A 24,884-nucleotide genomic window follows, 5' to 3' on the forward strand; every position below is an offset into this window, starting at 1 on the left:
CCAAGTATTAAGCATAAGTGTCTGTGTATAGGAAGGACTGTGATTCCTCTGAGGTTCACGTAACATGAATTTACTTTTAAATTAGAGTTTTTCAAATTCAGTGTCCTAGAGCCAAAAGAACAAATACTGTGCCATCTCACATCAACATCCTGGATGTATTTATTCAAAGGACATTCGCACATCCACATGGGTATAGTGCAGTCTGAACAGCACTGTACTTTCAGATTGTGTTTTAGCTTTTAATTGTTGACACAGTAGTGTTCTTTAAGTAAATATTTTCAGAATGCTGACAAGTTTTAGAGCTTGAGTTTGTACCCCACAGTGAATGTTGTTTGGTTCATATCGTAGTGTACGCTGACAGCACATTACAGGGGTTCCAGAACCCACCTGTGAGGGGGATTTGGGTCGAGGAGGACCAGGTGAAGTAGGTCTCAGTGTGTGGTTGGGACTGACAGCAGGGCTGCCCTCTGGACTCTCATCCTCGGGAGGCGTTGGAGTCCTGGCCAGGCGCAGGGGCCCCGAGTCACTGTGAATAAAAACATAGTCTGCTATTAACTACAGCCATTACTAGGGTTGTAAAAACTGGATCAGTCCTCCATAATGCGTTAATTAAGATGACAATTCAACTGCACTGATTTTGGAATATGAATGTTGATTTTAATTGATAACAATAATATTCTATAAGATATGGTGTATTTTAAAAAATAATTCAGAATTTTTCCAAAATAATCAAATTGAATCGAATCATAATGAAATTTGGCATTACATGATACATTAATTGTTTCCTAAAGAATTAAGTCAATTTGTTGTGAAGGTAAAGATTTACAGCACCCTAACCACTTAATTAATTTCATAAATCAAACATTCTGTTTTCTGATTTTTGTTTTTTCATCCATGACAGCAGTTAAATGCCCCTGCTGACATTGTGTTTAACTCATAAATACAGCACAGTACAGAAGGGAAAAATGTTATGATTTCTGCTTACAAACTGATCAATAACTATAAGAATACTATACTTAGGGATCATTATAACATTATCTAATTAATCTAATATCTACTCTCTGCTACAGCGCACACAATATACAACTAACCACTACAATGCTGCTAGCATTTACTATAATGGAGTATATTGCAGAGACAAGCAGTACAAGCACTCTACACTACAGCCCCAAGTTATCTGTCTATTGTCTGTCACCTACTTTCTCTTTCTGCTATAAGAGAAAAACAAGAACCATAGTATGAACAGTTGATTCACAGGTAGAACCACACATTTTCAAATATTTTGGAAACAAACAGGTTCCTACAATATTTTGTTTCTTTTCTGATCTAAAATTCTGAAATAAATGCTCTTGCACAATGTTTCTCAATCTTTTCAGTTAAAAAGCAAACATCATGACACCATTAATTTCACATGACTATCTAGACTTGGACAATTTTATTTAGGAGAATACAAATTCTATTCAGGAATCTATAGATCATAAAAGCTCACCTGGGTGCTCCTTGTATGGTGAACATTTTGTCTGAGTGTTGCTCTGCGAGTTTGTTCATCACCTCATACAGCTTGTGACAGAGCTAGTGAAACAAATGAACAACAAAATGGGGAAGTCAACCATAAGGGAATTCATGAAAAAGCAATGGGCTGAAGAAAAGAACAAATTAGATCTGTCACTGGCACTTGGTTTTTGATTTGACTTTTATGACAGTGCCATAAAAACCCTCTGTCATAAATGAAGTATACCCAGGGGTGGAAATGGACCATTCTGGGAGTGAAAGTCTTATCTATCTATCTATCTATCTATCTATCTATCTATCTATCTATCTATCCATCCATCCATCCATCCATCCATCCATCTTGTCCATTTCCACCTCTGAGGATACCAATTTGGCACATTGAATATGAATACATTTGATCTTCAATGCATGATTAGCACAAAAGCATATTGTTAGTGCAACACATCAGTTATCCAGCAGAAGGCAGCAAAGAGGATGTTTGTCACTCTTAAAGTCAAAATGGAGGAGCAGCAAAACAACTCAGAGTAGCCCAGTCTACATTGTACAGGCTGCTGTGACAAGAATTTAAAGAGCTCTGACATCAGATGGCTGTATAAGTGACCCTGAGTTACACCGCCAATACCAGCAGACACAAACATACATACACAAACAATGTAAAACCCCTCTCTCTGCACTGCTGTTATGTCTACATGTGGAAAAGCAAACACAGACAGAGAGAGAGAGAGAGTAATAGTGAGTGATAGTGTGATAAAGCAGATAAAGCAGTGTCTGTGCTGAGCTTCACTTCAGCTCCCTGCTGGCTATGGCAGTCTTTAGCCATGCACTGATGCCCACGGCACAGACGCCCACTGAGCTACTGCTAAAATAAGCACAATGCACCACGTGCAATCATCAGAAGCTACATCATGACCTCTAGAGCTAATATAAAGGCTGCTTGAGTGACAGGTGAACTGACTGATGAGTGTTTTCCAAACTGAAGGACCTAAATATAAAGCTCAATATATATAAATGCAGATCTATAAGCCAGATTATATGCAAGGAACAGCTCTCGAAAATGTGCTTGTTGCACTTCTCAGGGTCAAAACTAAGGGAGCTACCCAAAGATATGTAAGACTTATGAGGACAGATTTACTAAAGTTTTGTACCACTGCAAACCTTATTAAAAAGTAAATGTTGCAATTTACTAGAGGTGCAATGGCTATTTTAGTGCCCAAAATAAGATCAATGTAGCGGCTACAACTATTCTGCACTTTTGCCTAATTACATATGCATTTATGGTTTCCCTCTCAAAGCACAAAATAAAGAAGATTATTATAATGAATGCTGATAATATAGGTGTGTGCAAAAGTTTGGGCACCCGGGTCAAATAACGTTTTGTTGATTTTCTAAGTGGAAGTAAGTTAACATATCCTTCATACTTGTGACTTAAGAAGTAAAAATATGGACATAAACACAATGGGGTTGTATATCTGCCCTTTAATGTATTGTCTACCTATGACATATGCTACCCATTGGTCTAATATAATGGGTTCCTAACCCTGGTCCTGGGCCAAAACAAAAAGTGCAGAGCACGAACTAATCCAGGACCAGGGTTGGGAACCTGTTGTCAAATTAATAGTGGTAATGAGATCTTTATGAACTGTTTGACTCACCCTATATTAATGACATACATATTGGGACTCATCTCACAGAGCTTGGCACACTAATGAATGATATCTAATGGATCATAACATACTTGTGCCTTTAATCTCCACTCAAAATTCTACATGAGAGGAAATTAAAATAGGCCTTTTTCTTGCTTAATGTAGACTTAGCAACGTAAATAGCACATGCACTGTTGCTGAAGCGTGTCCGTTCCTTTTTCATGGAAATTTCAGCAGATGTGCAGCATTGTTAGAGAGTTAAATAGGCCATAAATATCTCCCCTGGGCTCACTGATGCCTGCTCTGCAATTTAGTGAACTCACACATGCCAGAATGCCAGCCTTTCATTTCTAATCATCAGCTGCAGAAACCAGCTGAGAGGAAGATGAGAGTGAGTGGGTAAAAACAGTCTCTTAACAGTCTCTGGCTCTGTGGAGAAAGACTCCCTGTCCACAAATCAAGTAGGTTTTTTTTCTTTACAGCATGAAAGCAACGCCTGTCAAACTCTGCTTGTAATTCAGTTTTTTTTAATCTGATATGTTAATAAACAGCTTTACAGGGGGAATATTACATATGATATTATGTACATATAAAGGATTCAGAGTCATATTTCAAAATAGACAAATGGATAATCTGCAGACAGTTATATGTACACGTACAGTACATGTGCTGTTCTGAAGCATGTCTGTCTATCTTTCATAGAGATTTTAGCAGATGTGCAGAACTGTTAGGGAGTTAAATAGGCCATAATATCTGCCCTGGGCTCACTGATATACTGTGATCACTGTAGGTCATTCAGCAGCAAGCTTGCCACATAACACAGTGTCTGCCTGCAAGCAAGAATATGGCCAATATTCTAGTTCCTGGGTTCTAGTTCCTAATTGTTTTACACGATTTGAAAACACTAGCTTACATTGCGTGAACCTTTCAAGATAAATGGTTTAACGGAAACTTTGAAAAATAAACCATCCAGGTTACATTTCTACGTTTTTTTCCTCTATAAAGTTACTGATTTAAGGGTCAAGTTTTTTTAACAAGAGTGACAGAAAGTGGCAGAGTGACTTACAAAGGAGATTTCCCTGTGGAATTTGGCTTCCAGGCTGCTGACACTCTTGAAGGTGTCCACATAAAACCCCACTCGACTGCAAAGACATGAGGAGAAGTCTGTTAGAACACATGAAGCACTCATGTTTGTTATCACATGTCCATTAGAATACATCCATCATTGTAGATGATACATTAGCAAATAAAAGACTTTTCTTGAATTGATCTTGTCTTGTCTTATCTTATCCAGTAAGACTGCATAAATAACACACCACATGATCACCCAATGCTAGAATTTAAGTTAAGGAAACACCTCTTCTGTTTTAAAGTGCACATTTGGGGTGACAAAAATATTACAGAAAAGTAATGAAGTGAAATATTAATGCACAAAAAAGCTCTGTTAAAGAAAACATAGCCTTGTTACAGGTCATACACACTTAAACTCTTATAAATGTGATATGTGACACTTGTGAGTGTTAAGAACCTTTTTAAAGTTTATAGAACCTCCATATAATGTACAGGTTCTAGGAAGATCCCTTTACCTTGTGTGAATCTTTAAACCTTTAAATGGTTCTTCACAGTCAAAAATCTCAAAATAGTCCAGATTTTTGCTCCACTCTAACTTGCAAAACACAGGCATAGAGCAAAAATGCAGACCATCTGGGGGTCCCTGAGGACCAGTCTGAGAAGCACTGCTTTAGGACACCAAAAGTGGTTCACCTACGGCACTGCTCAAAGAGCTCAAAGAAGTGGCACTTTTTCAGCTCCTGTTTATACTGTGTGAACATTTCAAGATGAATGGTATATATATGGACGTATACAAATGATCACACTAGGCAGGCTAAAAACTACCAAAATCATTCCTCTCAGATTGTTCTAGTTCTAGTTCTATCTTGTTTTTTCATGAAAACATTTCAGGATGTTTAATGTAACATTCAATTTTAGTATCATAAAAATTATATAATATTTTACATTCCATTCCCTGGGACTTTAAGATTAGTAAATGAAAAAAAGCCTAAAGTTTAAGTGGTTAAAAATTAGACTGTGAAGCTAAAAGTGGAGAGAGCTGATACTATACACTGCTTAGGTCTAAACAGGACTGAGCAGGGTTAGAGGCACTGTAAGGCCACTCATGATTGGATAGATTATGTAATCAGACTGCTGCTCCTTTAGTGAGCAGCCAGACGTGATCAGCTCAGCACTGTACTCAGCATACGGCTGACACAAATGCTGCACTTACCAAAACCCATCACTTATTAAACATGCTTCCCAGCACAGCAACCTACTAAACTACACAGAAAGATTCCAAACATCAGTGCAAACACATTTTTTCCATACTAGTGTCTTAAATACTAATAACTGTGCATATCAGACCGCATACCAGAGACAGTGATACTGGTGCATCACTATAATATTATAATATTACACATACATTAAAAGGCGAGAGACACTTAGATTTTCAAAATGTTTTATTACAAATTTGCATGTTTTATTTGATTTAAGTTGTTTTCAATAACTCACAATATATAGAGTAGAGTTTATGCAAATATATGTATAAGTAAATATTTGTGACAGTATAGGTGACAGGGTTTATGACAATTTTGCCTTGGGACTAAGGACAAAATCCACACATTTCAGACCCTTGTTATGATGTCTGCACTCATCAGCACTCAAAGCTTCCAGCTGTTTAAATCACCTTTAGGTCAAAGGATTTTCAAAATGCCCTTGTAACAACAGAAAACTGTCCAGTTATTCTAGCAACACTGCGATGAACATGAAATTGAATGTAGTAATTAGCTGTTTTATGTTTTAGCAGGTATGTTGGTTAAATATTTCAAAAAATATCTGCAACTAAATTCAACTTTCAAAAGAAATCAAGCTTCCCCCAAACTTTTGACGGGCAAAAAGTAATCCATTACAAATTACTTAGTACTTCATTCAAAATATAATGAGATTGCTTTACTGATTACTACCTGAAAGAAATAATCTTACTACTCACTACATTATTTCTAAGTTACTCAGATACTGTTACAACTGGAAAGTGCATAAGAAAACCCAGTAGTTCTTTCAGTACATTATTTAGAAAGAAATAGCCAATCACAGTAAAGACATTTAGTCAGTTATGCTTAATTAAATTTATTAATTGCCAATGCTATTTTAAACCCAAAAACTAACCACTAGAAACAGTCCAAAAACAGCAGCCTTGAATTAAAACCTTTCTTGTTTCTGAAAGAAAATCTTGTCTGCATAGGTGAGGATTAAACTCTCTATTCAGCACAGTGATCATTATCCATAAGTTTTATATCTGCAAGAGTAGATGCTTCAATAGGTTGCTTGTTGAGTTTACGTTATATATTGTAAATATATTATTACTGTATAATATATTGTTAATGTTGTTGTCTTACAGACATGAGTAAAGCTCTAATGTGATTACAAGAATTTAAATGTTACCCTACCTTGTCACGGGACAAAATAAAGACATCACTGTAAGGAGTTACTTCACACTGCATTAGCCCCAACAATGATAACTACTCACCAATCACATCATTTAGATCCTGTGTAGCTGTAACTGTGCATAAAATATGTGTAAGACCTCAGTCCCCATTACTGTGTTACTTCCATACACTGCTATACTGTGCAATAGTTCTGTACAGCACTGTGGAACTAGGGCTGTATCATATAGCTGAACCTCTGCTGTTTTACAGTTTAACTGCAGGATAAGCTCTAGTGACTCACAGCACAGCCACATCATTACCCACATTTTACAGAGTGTACCTTTGTGCAGTTTTGCAGCCTGCTAATTTCATTGTGAAGAGATATTTCTTTCACAAATCAGTAACACGCAAGATATAATTTATTAGACAGTGTAGTACAGAACAATGTGGGTCCAAAAACACAGACCAGTCCATTATCTGCAATGCACACATACTCTTATTCTTGTGACTTTGACAGTTCCAGTTTCACTTACAAGCATACATCATGTCCATCTACAGTAGGACTGCATAACATTTAATTTGCTATATATAATCATTGTTTTGGCTTTTGCAATACAGCAAAATGCAAATGAGCCCCCTAACAGTTTTACTGTGTGCTATGAGCATTTTTGACCAACCTCAGATGTTTTGAAGATTAAAGCTGTTCAGGTGATCTAACAATGATTAATATTCAAAATCATGCAAAATAATGCAGGTCTATGTTTACCCATTTCACATTAAGCAACATTAAGAATAACTGCAATACATTACAGGTAGGAATGTGTGATCGGACTTGACCAAGAAGAAAATAGGCAGATTTTTGCTCCAAACTTCCAATCAAAAACAACTAATTTGCTACTTTTTTGAACTAATGAGTGGCACCTTGGTGCTGGCCCTATTGTGGTGTGATCGCAAGTTTAATCCGCAGCGATGCCATAGTCATCTTTGGCCGGTGTAACAAAAAGAGATGCGGTCAAATGCTTTCAAAAGTTGACTCATTCAGTAGAGGTTTGTGCATGCACAGTGTACATATGTCTAAACTTACATAAAAATTCAGTGCTAGCCTGTGTAGCAATGTGTCTAATTACGCTCTGTTAAGGCTGGGGAGGAAGACGTTATCCTAAGGCAGGGGTGTCCAGTCTTATTCACAAAGGGCCGGTGTAGCTGAAGATTTCACTACAACAAAGCAGGAGATCATCTGATGAGATGTTTGAAGACTAAGACCAACTGATTAAACAAGTGGAGTCAGGTGTGCTCCAGCTTGTTTACAGTGAAAACCTGCAACCACACCGGTCCTTTGCAGATAAGATTGGATACCCCTATCTTCGGGGAAAGAATTAGCTAGCTGTCACAGAACCAAAAAAAAGACCACTCAAATAACCCCTTAAATGGCCAAGGCCTGCCAGCGGTCCCAAAGTTTATTACAAACTTCTATTACCTAAGAATAGCTCAATCAGTTTCCATTGAAGTCCCTGTAGTTACAGGATAATAAGCCTTTGCATGTAATAAGCCTGGCATTGTATGAGGTTAACTTATTTAGGTACAGTTTACATTCAACCACTGAGAATCAACCAAATACTCAACAAATTCGGTAGAATAACAAAGCAGACAGAGGTTTATAAACTTTTTTTTTTTAACTGCCTCAGTCATTTAAAAGTGAAAGGAGATCTTTTAGCCACTTTTCCATTAAATCAGGACATGAGCTAATGCTGGAACAGTTTTAAGGTTTGATGAGAGGCAGTCATCGTCTTCTACACAAGGTAAACTGTTTTCTACTCAGTGGACGATGTGGAAACATGTTGGCTTGTCGATATAACACTGAGAAGAGAGAAATATATATAACTTCTAACTTCAGCTATCATAGTCAGCCTAGTTTCACTAAGTTCCTTCAGACTTCTGAATCACATTAAGGTGCCCATGTTTTGTAGTAACCTAGTAAAGCAAAGTTAATATACAGTAATAAGACATTTCACTGAGTGAAAAGGCACAGAGCTGCTGGTTTTTAAGGTACACCAGTTTTGTACCTTTTATTGCTGAATTAAATAAAAGATTGCTACCCTAAACAGACGTACAGTGTCAATTTCTTCAGCAATAACTTTTAACATTCACAGTTCTACACGTGAGAAGCTGATCTGACAAGAATCTCACGTCAACTTTTGACAGCATCAACTATTTTCGTTACACCGGGATTGCAAGACAGCGTAACTAGATTCGCTCTCCCTGGGTTGGTAGGGGGGCCCTCCATCTACCCCCCCATCACTCAGCACAATGCCAGCCAACATGGGCGTCTATTAGCTGACATAACAGAATTAGCAATTAGCATTTTCATCCAAGTGTGTTGAGTTATCCAATGAGAACGCTTTTGCGGCAGTGTCAAGATGTGGTGGCGCTTAACGTGTCTCGGAGGAAGCACATGCTAGCCTTCATCTCCCAAGCTTGCTAGCATTGTGTGAGAGGGAATGCTACACCTGTACTAAAATACGGTACCTTAATTACGTATGCCTAATTGTGCTAAACAGCCACATCTTACTTCTCACTGCTTCTTACTTTCAATATGGCATTTTATTAAATTCATGCAATTTAAACACGCAACAAATTTAAAATGCCAGTTTGAAGCACTAAAAGGCAAATAAAGTTGTTTATATTTCAAATTTGGCTAATAACAGTACTAGAAATTAACTAATGTGTTGTGTTCACACAGTGTGAGCTTGATATTAAAAATGGCTAATAAAAATTTGCCAAAATTTGCATATCAGTTTATTTAGTATAAAGAAATCAGAAACAGAAACGGCTCTGTGCCCTGATCGCGAGCCACATCACTCACGTAATATGGTACTTTGTCCATATCATCCAGCCCTAATCCACGGCTTCTAAAACATCAAGCCATATGGTTTCCATGGATCATTAAAAAGACTGATAGAACAACTCAGTACTGCTACAAACCACTAACATGCCTGTCAGCATACACAAGAATACATACATAACAAACAGCAGCAGAAAAACAATCTCCTGCTACAGCGATTTGATGTTAACAGGCCAGACCAGCATACATCAGCATATCTCAGCATCCTACCTGTCCTCTGCTACTGTGATGGTGCCATGAGTGCACAGCTGCCATGTCACACAGCTAACTGCTGGGACTCTCGGGAGTTACTCTTACTGTACTGAACTCCCGAGAGAACAACTGGCCAAATGAGTTCAATATTATTGACAGTAGCAGCACGCTGTTGGAGGATCTGACTGTTAAATCATCATGTCCTCGTCATAGCCAGGATGGGAATCCCCTCGGGGGCAATGCACTGAAGCTTCTGTTACATAAGACACACACAGCTAATTATTGATTGAGCCTTTTTAATGTAATATAAGACAGCTGCAGTAAAAAAGAACAATGGGTTAAAGTGCTAGTGTTGGGTGCTCCTGTCCAAATGCAAATGAATGTCTGCTTTTCTTTCTTTTTTCCCTTTGTTTCTTTACCATGCAGAATCTCATGCATGGCACACAAGCTTTATCTCTGCAGCATGTAGAGCAGATAACACTCAGCATGCTTGTGTCTTTCATTCCAGCTTAATTAAGTCTTTTTATCTTTTGTCTTATGGAATGATGAGAGAGACAAACTATTAATAATAGAGCAGCGAAAGCAGAATTATATCAACCCATTTTCAGTCTGTCTGCTGAAATCTGCTTTTTCAAATAAATATGATCTCAATGTCAGACTCTATGTTAGTATGACTAATACCTGTTAGAGCTTCTTATGCAAGCCAATTATAATTTCACAGCTACAGTTTTAATTAATGTTACTGTTAGATCTAACAGCAGGATAGTGTTACCATAAAAATTAAGCAACCAGGCTGCCTCAAATTTTTACTTTTATTGAATTTTACAAAGTAGCTTAACAGAATGTGATCCACAGTCAGATTATTGTTCTGTTAACTCACTGCTGATGTTCAATGAACTCACTGATTTTAAGATAGACATTTTGTTTACTTTTTAAAACAGAAATTTCAACGATTTTCAATATTTTTGCATATTAAATGGTTAAGGTGTAGACAAAGTCATTCAGAGTGGTTTGATGTGTAATCTTTTGTTCTAGAGAAACGTATCGAGTCAGAATGGTTCTCAGCGGTGATGACAGGAACAAGATGTCCAATGAGTTTTTACCTCTAAAAGCTTCTTCACAGAGTTACCCATCTGATGCCTTAGACAAGTTTTGTGATATACTTTTGGCCAAAAACACATTTCATAAAATTCATTCATGGTGGAGGAATACATGCAGGTCATCACAATGCAAAATAGCCCCCAAAGAAAGTATATGTTTCAGATTTACCACTATTTTACCATCATCAGAATTATATATAAACACTGAAAAGACAGGTGTGGGTTCACCAGTCATTTTGAATAGGAAATAAAACGACCATATTCTTGTTGTAGACATTGCGACCCCTGGTTCTTATTACTACCACTGTACAGAAAATAGTATGTTTCTCTATCATGAACCATTTCACATTAAACCACTGACACTGCTGAGTTGAATCATACGTGTCTGAGCAGGAAAATCATCATGCAGTGCTGGCTAGGAGCTGATGTAAATATTTATCTGGAAGGACATAAAACCCACACATGACTTTTGGTCACTTACTATTCAGCCACGTCTAGAGAAAAAGCTGGCAATTAAGGTCACTGGATTTAATTAGTTGGGTGGAATTATTGATTTTTGAACAAATCATTCACAGACTGAGGCTAAACTACTCATTGTCTTGTCTCTTGTACCGGATCCCCAGGGATGTCCTCTCTCTCCCCTCCTTTTTACTTTGTACACAAACAAGGGTCATAGTATATACAAGGACGTTATAAATTGTGCAAATGGTATTATAAATCTTCTTCAGAACAATGAAAATTGTCATGGTCCTGTTGCTGAGACTAATCCATGTTGAGAAAGCTAATTTTAAAGCTTCATGTTACTAAAACCAAGGACATAGTGACAGTCAACAAGGGTAGAGCGTGTGATAAATAACAATAAGTATCTTGGAGGAAATCATTAATGACAGATCAGAACAAAATTCTTCAAGGAATCGTCAAAACAAGTAGTGAGTTGACTGGACTCCAACAATTGTGTCTAAATTATTGCATGGGCAGGAAAAGATGACTCTGAAATTATTCTTTAGGCACTACTCCTAAGACCATTTAATCAGTATTGTAAAATACATACTTTTTTAAATTGTTTTACTACAATGATTTTTAGTTTTTTTATTTCCTTCATCAAATCAAAAATAATTAAATATGGCAGGCCTACATAAAGGAACATATGACATTTTTATAAAAAAAAATACCAAAGTGCAAAAAAAATTACGTTTTTTACAGGCGTTAAATAGCGCATCAGTCTTGGTAAACCAGAGTGGGTGCTTCATTATAATAATCACTCCTCCACCACCAAGCATTTTGTATATGTAATGAGGCAAAAGCGCAAAAGAGCAGCAACAATCCCTTTGATATTATTATATGCGCTAAAGAGTCGATGTGCCTATTTAGTAAATCGCAGCAGCTACATGTTAATTCTAAAACAGGATTTGTGATGGTGGAAAATGTTAGTAAATCTGCCCCAAACAGCCTTCTCCAATAGATAAGGGTAACAGAATGAAACATTCTCTTATTCACATTGAAATCATGCTAATCAATAATAAGGATCTATTTAAGTACACTAACGGTTGGTAAATTATATATAGGCATTTTTATTACTAGTAATTTTTGTCATCTACAGCCAAATTAAAAGGAGAGTTTTTATGTCTTATAACTTTTAGATTGTCTGCAAAGCAATTTTCTCCTAGGCAGACAATAAAGATAAAACTACAAACAAAAAGCATTAGCAGTAAACCACTAAATAACACACACAGCCTTCAACTATGACTTATTACTTATTATTAGTTATTACTACAGCTATTACAGCTTGACAGCTTTCTGCACTGATGACTCACCTGTCCCAAAGAGTGGGCAGCTCATCCTGAAGATCCACGTTCAGATCATCAAACACCTTCTGGGCTTTTTTCAAGTCTTCCTCTGCCTGTGTGAAAACAAAGTTTGTGGTTTCAGGAGAGAACACTGCAAGCTCCACACATTCATTCAAGTTGTGTGCTTTGAATACAATACTAACTTCAATCCACCATATAGACTGTAAAGTGAATCAAGCATGTTCTTCTGTACCTTTGCAATCTTTTTTTCATTCCTCACAGTGGAAGTCTGCAGGGTCTCGAGATGGTGCCGTGCACTGTCATAGTCAATTAACTTTCTGCTTCGCTTTGCTACTCGAACCTAGAAAAAAGAAAGAACATTATTAGACCTTTGCCATACCATTCTAGTTGGCCTCTGCTAAGCAGCAGAGATTAGCTATACAGTTCTCCTTTGACCACAGAGCTAATGTGGAGAATCTAATATTAACTAAACATGAACTATAAAACATTATAATAATTACAGGATACCTTGATATCAGGGAACTGGGCCAAATATGTGTCCAGTGCGATAATTGTGGAGTCCACCAGCTTCTGATGGAAGTCTTCCCATAATTCATCACAGTTCTAGAGGAGAGTGAAGAGTGCTGCTTTTGAGTGAAAACCATTTTAAAAGAAACGATTAGTGATGGCACCATTTTAATACCCAGTATCAGTTTGAGTCCGACGCCTAAAGAAAATACTTTATCAGATAGTAGAGAAAAGAATGAATAAGTCCAATTCTATAAGACAAATCTATCACAGAATTACTTGTAGCTAGAGATGGCACCAATCCAATACCAGGTACTGGTATCATGCCAAAAAAAAGACAAGAAAAAAATGCAAGAAAAAAATGATCCGATCCAAACCTGTAAGAAATCTATCCTGAAATAGCACAGGTCCAAGCTGTGAGATGTGACATTGTTAGTTGTGTAGTTTTTCCTGTGGGTTAGTAGAGTGTTTGGGTAGTTTAATCATAATAGTCTACTTTTAGATCTTCATCTGAAGTGAAGTGATTCAGTTAATAATAACTTATTTGAAAGCATAATAGTTTTTAAAGAAGAAAGATTAGATCAGTATCAGTATTTGCCAAGACCCATAGTAGTTGTAATGTGAACATATATATCTCTTCCATGTGTCTATACTCGCTGGATTAATTTCTCACTTAATAATCTGTTGCATGATTTGCCTTAACGCAGGGCAGTCAGCAGTAGCACAGCAGAGCTCACAGAGATGCTATGAGAGAAGGCACACTAAAAAGTATCTCTTGAGAAATGTATGAGTGCATTTGGTCCATATGCTTGGAATTGAGTTCAAGAAAGAACATTACAGTAGCCATGAATGATGTTAATAGAAGAATAACAAGTAGCTATTATACTACTGTACCAGAATTATAATTCCTTTATTTTAAATAGTCATCCACATATTTGCACTGTAAATGATGTTCCTGCTTATTTTCCTAGTTTGATTGGGGTTTTGTACAGGACATGTTCATGGTTATGCATTTCTTGCTGTATGGTGGTAGAGTGTTTGAGTAGTTTGAGCATGGTACTTTTAGATGGCCAAGACATGTGCTTCAATTAAACATTTTAGTTCAATTAGTTCATTTTAGTGGTCTTCGAAGAAAAAATATCAGATTGGCATCAGTACCAGTATCAGTAATACTGAAGGTTTCAGTATCACAAAAGAAAAGGTACCATGCTTGAAATAGGACTTTTCTGGTACCATTTTTTTTACAAACAGAAAGCTTAAACCAGAAACGAGAGTAGGTTTATTATAATGACAGATGACGCAGGTCTCAAAAGACGTTGGGCTACTCAGTATCATATTATTTAATATATGAGTTTTATTAAAGATTTGCATTAAAACAGTTAATGTAAGAAAAGCAGGTTATAGCTGCCGCAGACCACATGTATTTTTTGTGATATTATCAATAATTGTGATATTTTACCAGAAAATATCATACTAATTATTTTTAGATATTGTCCAGGCCTAAACGAGAATACGTGGGAGTATTTACTGATCCCAATGAACAGATTTTTAACTTTTTTTTGCAATTTTCATGTCTATCGGCTCATATTGGCTCACAAATGCTGATAAGACTGACTATTATGGTACTGAAACTTGATATTGAATGACATGGAATTATTCAGTACTCAGTAGTATTTAAGTAATTCTGTTGGTACCATAAAAATATTGAATGTCAATACCCAGAATGATTTCAGCCTATTCTGCCTAGCAGTCAGCATTAAAGAAACTGCCAACCTTAATCAAGCTTTTTTCCAGAACTTGATTGTTTCCCCTTGTTTTTTAGCCTAAACTACTAGTGGTGTGGGATGTATGACTCACAAAACAATAAAATCAACATTTAATTACACTTCTTTTACATAAGCAAGGATTGTTGAAAATAAGGCTTTGAATACAGCATCCACTCTACTCCTCCTCAGGGGCTTGAAAGCAAATATTACAGACGCAAATAACAAAAATGATGATGCTTTGGGTAAATGAAAGCAGAATACTCGGAGGGCAGTGCTTAGTCATATCTGAGCTCTTAAGAGAACACGTTTCAACAGACGCTATCAATAGCTGTCTGCTTCCATCAGCATCATCTGGGGGTTAGCAGACAGAGGGAGAGATGGCATAGTTTGATTTTTCCAGGATTATCAGTGCATTGACCTCTTCCCAACAGTTTATTTTCATCCCATAATTACAGATTTGTGCATGCAAATCAAACTATCACTGAATAATACAATCAGTCTCATTTGTGAGCTGATTTTGGGATAAGTAGTACATTGAATTTACTTGATCCCAACGTGTACATCATTTCCACATTATTGCATCAACAATTATCATTACACTGACCTGATGTATATTAAACAGATCAGATTATTCTTGTACATTACAACTAAATTTGATATTGGAGGATCTGTAAAGATGAACAATGAATGGAAAAAAAAAACAGTAAAAACTGAAAAAACTTTTTTCTTCTAGGTGTGTCATGTACCAATATGTTAGTTTATCAGAGAAATATATATCGACTGTTTCTGGACCTAGCTAACACCAGCTAGAAGAACATATTTAGCCACATTAGCAATAATGTCACACTATCTCTGCCTTCTCAGTAACACCCTTAATGCTGCATTTGCATACAGTAATGCAAGATGATTTTCGATTCATTTCTCATTCATTTCTATGGAGACAGACGGCAGTTGTGCATTGGGGATTATGGGAGCAAGAGTGACACCAAGCACATGGAGAGAGCATCCAAAGGCTGAGCTTTTCTCAACTTTCTGTAGATGAGAAGCCAATTATATTGTTAAAATGTTTCGCAATGAATAACATCATGCGCCACGTCCACATTCAAACTATATGCTGAAGTCAGTGTTGATATATATATATATATATATATATATTTACGTACACATTGCAGGTTCAAAAGACCCCTTTCACCCTATTCTTCAATGGTCAGGACCGCCACAGGACCACCACAGAGCAGGGGTATCATTCAAAGTGCTGCAGTGACACTGACGTGGTGGTGGTGTTTTAGTGTGTGTGATGGTATGTTAGTGTGTGTTAGTGGATCAGACACAGCGCAGTGCTGCTGGAATTTTTAAACACTTCATTTTCACTGCTGGACTGAGAATAGTCCACCAACCCAAAAATATCCAGCCAACAGTATTCTGTGGGCAGGGTTCTATGACCACTGAAGAAGGATTAAAGGATGATTAACACAAAGTGAGGAGCAAACAGATGAGCTGTTGTCTCTGACTTGTCTCCACTCTTATGTATCTGCTCTGTGGGGGTCCTGACCATTGAAAAACATCATGTATATAATAATAATGTATGCAGAGAAACAGACAGACTACAGTCTGCAATTGTACAACTAGAAAGTGTACCTATATGGTAAGTGGAGCTGATAAATTGGACAATGAGTGGAGATACAAGGAGGTATACTTAATGATGTGGCAAAACAGTCTATATACCTTCTCCCAAATACGAGCAAACTTTTTAAAGTACTGTAAACACATAAAATAAGTATTTCACTAAAGCGTACATCACAAACATCTGAATAGTGATTTCAATATTTGAATTGTGGCACCTTTAACTGTTATCTGAGTACTTGAGAGCAGATCGGATATCGGCCTAATAAGAGATACTGTTTGTTAGGCATGGTTGTAATATTTGTAATATTGTAAAATTTGAACAGCACAGATTTATGAGCCTTCAAGAACAAAATAATAGAAAATGTCACAATTAGATAGTACTGTGTTTTTGTGCTTTGCTATAAAATACAAGCTCTGGCATCAAAAATGTTACTTTTCATTGGCAGATATTCAGATATTGTAATTGGTACTAGAAGAGGAAAGGCTGGATTGATACATCCCTAATCAATAAATTTTGTCATTTACTTTATTTTTTAGCAATAAATCTGTTGATTTTTATATTATATTTATATTTATATTATTTTTATATTATGTTTTAGTTATGTTGAATTAATTCAGACATTTGAATCAAGTAAATTCAATGCATTATGTTTTCAGTGTGAAGCAAAGCAATGTCACGTTGCACTATATTCTGTGCTGGAGAACAGCTTACTGAAGCTGCGGGCTATAATATATGCTATTAAAATCCCAGTATGTGGTTGGATTAAACCAACGGGCATGAATCCCTTTGAGCCCACTCTGCTGACACCCCTATCGGTGATGCACAAGTCATTCTCACACTATAGCGTCTTTTATGACTCAGTGACCTTACCTGCATTTCACTGAAAGCCACAACATTAAGGCTTTGGCTCAGGCAGAAAGAACAAATCGTCCTGTCCTCTATTGACCGAGGCAAGCCTGCCAAGCCTGCCTACTCTTCTCTGAACAGCTCTATTTTTGGCTTAAAACTAACACTAGAGATGTTTTCTCACTTTTTTCCAGAAGAATGTAGATCTCAGGCTACATTAAGAACAAGCATGCAATTTTCTCTCAGCGGATGACTAAGTCCTTGTGCATACACAACGTGCATGGGGAAATTCAATAGCGCCTCACCTTGATCTTTCGGCAGCTCCTTTTCTTAGGCACGTTTGAAATGCAAAGCCTAAGGGCCTCCCTCAAGTCATTCACAGGCAGGTTTCTCATGGCCCAGTAAGTTGACACCAATATCTGAGATGTGGCTGACTAGTTAGCAAAGCCTTTCTCAGGGACCAAGACATTTCTCTCTATCACTTCCAACTGTGTGGTATCCACTGCCAGCAAATGCACTTACTGCGCATTAAGTGTTGATTTAAAGGGCTTGTGTCGTAGAAAAACAGATTGTTTTCTTTGCCATTTTGAAAAAGAGGCTGATGCAAACTTTATTAAAGTTCCAAAAGTAGCTGTACATTGCCTAGACCATTACAGTCTATATATGAAAACTAACCTGCAAAAACAACCTGCTTTGAATTCATGATGGTTGTGATGTCAAAAACAAGCCAGTAGCCGCAGGACCCAAAAAGAAGATGAGTTATTCTGGAGAAACACTACTGATATGGTTGCCAGGAGTCAGAATTGACTTGATGGCACTTAATATAAATAAGGATGTCAAAACCATAAGCATATTTCCATTTCACTGCCATTCAGCCTATAACAGGTTAGTCCCACCCATTCACGTTGAAGTGATAAGGAGAGTCTGTGTAAAAGTTCCTGACTGTAAAGATGTGGGGAAAACGATTAAACGTTGTGCTGTTCCTGGCTGTCAGGAGGCACATGTATCACTGCAAGGACTCAAACATTTGAAGCAAGTGACTGACATCTCTGAGAATTTCAATGATAATAACTGTTAATAGGGCTGTACAATATGACAACGTTTATTGTTATTCGACAATATGCTTTTCTAAACATGTTGCGGATATCAACACTACTTATCAACTGCATGTTTGATTACAAAGAGAGCACAATTAATCCTGTTTAAACCCTTAAATGGCCAGGGCCCATGGGTGGGCCCGAAGTTTTATTACACACTTCTATAACCTAAGAATAGCTCAGCGAGTTTGTACTGAAGTCCCCGTATTTACTGAATAATAAGCCTTAATATGTAATTTCAAGGAATCATTGAATCATTAAAAAATTGAATTTAGTGCAGAATGGTACGTAAAATGTTAAATCATTGGATTCATAATTGTTGAAATTATCTTCTTAACGTGGCATAAACATGTCGTGTTTTGTGAATTTTTGCAATGTTGCCCACCTCTAACAGTTACTTTTTGAATGAGGCACAATACAGGGCAGCCAAGTTCCGAGGCCATTTACATATATCAGTATGCAACGTATCAGCAACAAAACCATCAAGTTTAATAGTAAGAGATAAAGAGATGCTGAAAGATAGTGATGTAAGAATGAACAATAACTGTTTTGAGTATATAAACCACATAAACATTATCATAAAAAAGAAAATACAACAAAGATGCAAAATACAGCCCCCAACATTTCCAACTGTACTGATAGTTTTAACAACTGAAATGACACTAACCTTTCCAATGGACATAACATCATCCTTGCCATGCCAGTCAGGCTCATAGACTTCATGGAGCGATTCTGTCAGATTCATGGAGGCCTGCTGCATTCCTGCAGTATTAACACAGAGAGGAGTCAGCTAAACCCCTCCCACCCATCACTCCAGCATATTCAGCTGCATGTGTATGTGTGTGTGTTAGGATGAGTCACCTTTCACAGCTGCTATATAAGCCTTCATCTCTCTCTGTAGCCTGGCACCCTCTGACTGTGGAGACAAAAGAAAATGAGCCTCAGAACACAAAGCACCTGCAGATCAATAATTACATATGACTTGTCAAGCAGTGGACAGAAGCCATGCTGCTTATCAAATTTGGCACCAACAGACTGCATTTTTATTAACAAGCACTTGAGTGACTTACATTCGGAGCTACCGATTCAATAATGAAAGCCTGAGAGAATAACATTAAAACTGTGCAGTCAGTTGATTTTATCCACCAAATGAATGTCAACATCCAGGTTTACGATTAGACAGCCTCTGGCGACTTTGGACTGCATGGGAAATTGAAGTGCTTGCTTGCCAGCATGATGACAGCAAGTCAGTGAATGATTGCTGTCCCTGGTGCTGAACTGTTGCTTCCACAGCAAGAGGCCCTAACAAGAACACTGCGCTGTAAAAGGCAGTCATTAAATTCAGATGCTAAACATTTTGCATGGAGGGTTTTTGTGGTGAAATACAATGTTTGATTCGTAGCACAGTCAAAAATGTATTGAAGAGTCAAAATGATACACTCATCCATAATGACAGCTTTATGTATCATACATAAAAGCTCAAAAATGGTAGATTGAAATTAGTGCTGTGCAGTAGCATCCCTACAAGTAGTTAAGCTATTAGTTTAACTATATTTTCCAGTAGCCTGATAGTAGTGTCTCTACTATCACAGCATCAAATCAACTACATGTTCAGTGAATAATGTGGGGTAGCGCTGACAAACTATACTGTTTCAATTCCGTGTACATTACATAAAAACATATATTTTAATCAATCAAGTCATGCATTCTGAGTCGTCTGATTGGATCTGACCCTTCGCTAAGCCCCACTCCCTTGGTTACAGTTGCTAACAAGGTTTCATTCCTGGCATTTCCTACCTTGCAAAGTCAGAAGACAATTTTCCCCGTTTCTGTGGAGTAACTGGTAGCTCAGCTTGTTATATTTTTAGGAAGCTTTCTCAACACTGATTGTTATGTTCTGTGTGTTATTATATTCTGAAAGTGGTGACAGCTACTATTATAGGAAATGTACTAAGCACCTGTGGTGTGTCAGGTGTTTGTGGAGGTTTGCAGGAAAAATTCTTTGTCATTTTAGGACAAATTACTTGTTCTATCACCTCCAAGCTTGATTTCTTAGGTCTAATGTTAGTCTAAATGCTGTAGTGTCTAAACGCTGTAGTGTCATTTGGATAGTATTAGCACTTTCTTAGTCTATGCTACAAGTACACCGCATCACACCATACACTGTCAGAATAAAAGGGGACTGTACAGGTTACACTTCTGTTGAACAAGATACAAACAATGTAGATGTATCCTCAAAGGTACAACAATGCTCTTAAGGTCCAACTGTGTGCCTTAAATAAGTTTTTCCGAGGAATAAGGGGCATTTTTGTGCTTTTTCATAACCTTTTATTTTAAAACAGAACAAGAAAATAAAAATCTGGCTCGAGACAAGGTCTATGTGCTCAATGCAACTTAAAAAGTACTGCAATGAAATATGGTACAATTCTGTTCCCTAACTAAAAATACTAAAGGCATACTCTTGAGGGTACCACTACTGTGGCAGTTTAGTACCTTTTTCTCTGAGATTGTAGCATATAAAAGACAATATAGCTTCTCTGTAATCTCTGATTCAAGTACAACGACTTTTGGCCCCTCTAAACACCCTCTGACACTTGATTATGTTACCATGCAACACAGGCAGGCAAAAATTATATTAACCAATAATATCATAGCATGTTTTTCCCTGCTCCTATTCCTCCTGCATACTACCATGATTTTGTCCTCTCTCCCAATGTCAGCAGTAATATCAGTAATATCATTACTATAATATATGATTATAATTTTTTTTTTGCCCAAATATCCTGTTTCATTCTGAAACGCATCACATTAAGGAAGGAAAATGCATTCTTATTTCCAGTGCATGTTAATGGGAAACTCGATTGAGTGTGATTGTACTGGGGAGTGGGGATGAGACAGTTACCAGGTTTAATGATACCCTGCAATATAAAACCCAGTGATAATCACACTATTGCAAATATCTCCAATAACCGCGTATTACTGTCATCTTTTTAACAAGTCACAGCAGAAGTAAGTAGCCTACAGCCTCCCTGCAAAGCACGTATCAGAACAATGGAGGCAGAACAATATGTGTTAGGTGTTTACTAACTTGCTAGTTTGTAAAAAACAGGGCAGATGGAGTTGTTTTCTTATCTTTTGTATTTGATTTTTGGTGTTAAAAATATATGATACCTGTGATGAAACAACAAGGTGTATTAGTGATTCTTAAAGCCCCAGGAAACCTAAATCCATGTTCTGTTCCTAAGTAGGTTAAACCCTCAAACCTCCAAAATGGTAACTTTACAGAGGAAGGAAAAAAACTTTATAACTTTGAATAGAAGTTAATGGAAAATATTTTTTCCAAGTAATTTTAGAGCTTTTCTATGAAATTTTAACACAGTGTAAAGGCCTATTTTCAAATTCAATCATTAAAATAGTAAAATATAAAAAAACAAAAACAAAAATGGAGATACAAGGTTTTGTTCAGACAGTGACGATATGTAAAGTCCATTTCATTCATTTCTTTCTGTTTGTGTTTAGTTCTGCTTCAGTAACATAGCAGACTGAGTGTTGGACTAAGGGCTGTCAATCAGGTGAGCTCATCAGAACATTAGCCATGCCTGGCCATGTTTTATTATATTTGTGTACTGTCCTTTTCATTCAAGTGCTGCTGGAAGCTTAATTTTACACCTAATTTTAGTATCATACACACATTTTTAATATTTTATAGTGTTCCCTGGGACTTGATAACATTGAAAACTATGATCATTTTGGTCACTGATATCATGACAGCAAACTTTCACAACATTCCATCTACACTGTTTTTTTTTCATCCACATCAGTGTGGCTTAGCCTATCTCTGTTCTTCTAGGCTGTTCTAAAAGTGTGGGTGGTTGCTGCTTCACTGGGGGGTATTTAGTGTGAGCCAGGCTGGTGCACTAGCTGGCGCGTAGGACGTGTTTTTGGCTGCGACAGGGATCCTCTTGCAGCAGTGGCAGCAGCAGCAGTGACAGACTCTGACTCAGCAGATTTTAGGCTTGGTCTCCTTCATCCTGATTTTGTACAGGATGCAGCAGTGGCAGGGACTGCGGAGGACTCAGCAACAGTGCACAATGAAGGACAGTGATTCATAATGGAGTGGAGAACAGGAGAGGAGAGGAGACATTTTGCTCTAAGCCCTAGCAGGCTGGTGCATAAAGCACTCTAATCAGGATTAGTGAGGACAGGTGGAGAAGGCGGGATTAGACTGCTGCATTTTCTCCACCATATACACCATCACCAAGAAACACACTTTCTCTTTCCTTCTCTTTCCTCATTTCTTTACCTCTTTGAATCAAAATGAATCACATTTTTCCACATCTTGAAATTTATGAGTTCTTAGTAAAAGACTATACAAGGCTCTATGTGAGGCTACAGTTCAGCCACCCTTACATATAGCACTGTGCAAAAGTGTAAGACCAGCCTTCATTAGTTTGATTTCCACTCAAAACAGCCATTAAGTACAAGCAATTCATTCTTCAGAATATATTGTTAAGATTAGATATAAAATAACCACTTGAATGAAGTGCAATAAGTGAGAAAACAGGTGTTTACAAAACTGGAGTTCAAAAAATGATTAAAAGATATAGAGAAAATGGAACTCTGAACAATCATGCAAGACCTGGTAGAACACCAAAACTACCACCATCAGATAAACAAAGGTTTTCAGGAGAAAATCAAGCTCCGCTCTTTCTTCTGATCTGAAAAAATCCACAAATGGTTGTGTTCAACCTTCCACTGTGAGAAGATAACTTAACGCTATGAGTCTCAAAGGACGTGTGGCTTTCAAGAAGCCTTTATTGTGAAAAGGAAATAGATGGTCAGAGCTCAGACTGAATGCGTTTGGGACTACTTGGATTGTAAGATGCATGAAATGCAGTCAACTTCTAAAACTGAATTTTGTAGTGTGGAAAAAATATCCCTGCAGATTTATTTAAAAAACAAGTCTCATGAAAAGAATAGGAGCTGTAATAAAAGCAAAAAGTGGATACAAGAAATCCTGAAAAAAAATATATATATAATATTGAGTTGTTGAGGCTTCTATGTCATTTTCTAGTAAATATATGTTTTCTGCTGACACTGAAAACTGAATAACCTGTACCAAATGGCAGTTTAGATTTGAAATTAAATAAATGAACAGGTGGATCTCTGACTTTCGCACAGTACTGTATATGAATATGATGAACATGTGTTGGGTTCAAACTGCCTCTTTAATCTTCCCATGTGGCACTGAGAGAGAATCTTATCCCTGGCGTCGTTAACTGAGCAGTGTGGCACTAATGCTGTGTCAAAGCTACAGCAGAGCCATTTGGAAAGCTTTCAGAGTGAAGAGAAAAGAAGCAGGAATATGGCTGCACCTGAAAAGACATGGCTCCATGTATGCTCATCTTATTTTCTGATGAGCATTTACACATTACACACTTATTTTGAGGATGGGGAAGATGTTACTGTGCATTTAAAGTTAACACATGAGTTAACAGAATTTAAGAATATTTCCCATTTAAAATTAAGATCAATGTATTGAAACATTAACTCAGCATTACCCCACAAACAACTACAGAACCAGGCTTATTATTCATTACACACTATGAAACTAATATGCAAGTTATGCAGTTATGAGAGTAAGGAATTGACATGCTGGCCCACAGAAATACAATAAACACAGCTTAAAATATGCTGAAATGCCTGGACATGGCCTATTATTCAAACAAGCACAGCTGACTGACATCCCTTAGTCCAACTCTCACAGCCTGCTATGCCACTCATACTGAAGTATATAAATTGCATGAGCAGGGAGAAATAAGTGAAACAAGCACTACATTGCATTTTAGACCTCCCTTCCTATGGTGTGGGCAGGACATGCCACATCAGCCTAGTGATTGGTGAGTATAAGGATTGCAGAAGTTTTACCCAAGTTTAGGGAAAGGGAGCACGTTCGGCAAAATATATTGGTAAGTTAATGGCCACTGGACCAGAATTCATTAGACATGGTTTGTACATGTATATTGTTCACCTACAAGATTTAGATCGAAAGAAAATGCAGATTAAGGTTCCCAACATTTTAAAGGGATACAAGTACATTGCATATCAAATTGTTAAACATATATCATATTTCTACCCATTTAAAAAAAATTTGAAGCTTCACAAGGATGAGAGACTCATACATCAGGTACCCAGATGTGTCCAAATTTACAGTGTCAGAGAAGTGCCAGTCATAAAACTGCTATTGTCTGTTCTTGTCCTGCAGAGTGTATAAAAACAGCTGGTAGGCTGTAGGGCACCCTATTGGAACAAAAAGGCTCAGAAATGGATCTCAATCAACATCTTTGACAGTACTAACAAAAATGCCAGATAAAAACTGAGGCACTCAACAGATAAGACCATGTA

At 37.2% G+C, this 24,884-nt stretch overlaps 1 protein-coding gene across 3 annotated transcripts in view; it reads right to left on the minus strand.

Moving 5' to 3' along the window:
• The window catches only part of amph (amphiphysin), a 53,261-nt gene that overhangs the window by 16,105 nt on the left and 12,272 nt on the right, over positions 1-24,884 (minus strand). For all 3 annotated transcript variants that reach the window (XM_036597091.1, XM_036597090.1, XM_036597092.1), the window contains exons 3-10: positions 19,341-19,395; positions 19,147-19,241; positions 13,144-13,239; positions 12,869-12,976; positions 12,643-12,728; positions 4,222-4,297; positions 1,490-1,572; positions 388-526 (exon numbers count right to left, since the gene is read on the minus strand). In XM_036597091.1, the coding sequence (XP_036452984.1) occupies positions 388-526; positions 1,490-1,572; positions 4,222-4,297; positions 12,643-12,728; positions 12,869-12,976; positions 13,144-13,239; positions 19,147-19,241; positions 19,341-19,395 (738 nt within the window). The remainder of the gene's footprint in view (positions 1-387; positions 527-1,489; positions 1,573-4,221; positions 4,298-12,642; positions 12,729-12,868; positions 12,977-13,143; positions 13,240-19,146; positions 19,242-19,340; positions 19,396-24,884) is intronic.

Source organism: Colossoma macropomum, unplaced genomic scaffold (genome assembly GCF_904425465.1).
Source record: "Colossoma macropomum unplaced genomic scaffold, Colossoma_macropomum, whole genome shotgun sequence".
Taxonomy (NCBI): Eukaryota; Metazoa; Chordata; class Actinopteri; order Characiformes; family Serrasalmidae; genus Colossoma; species Colossoma macropomum.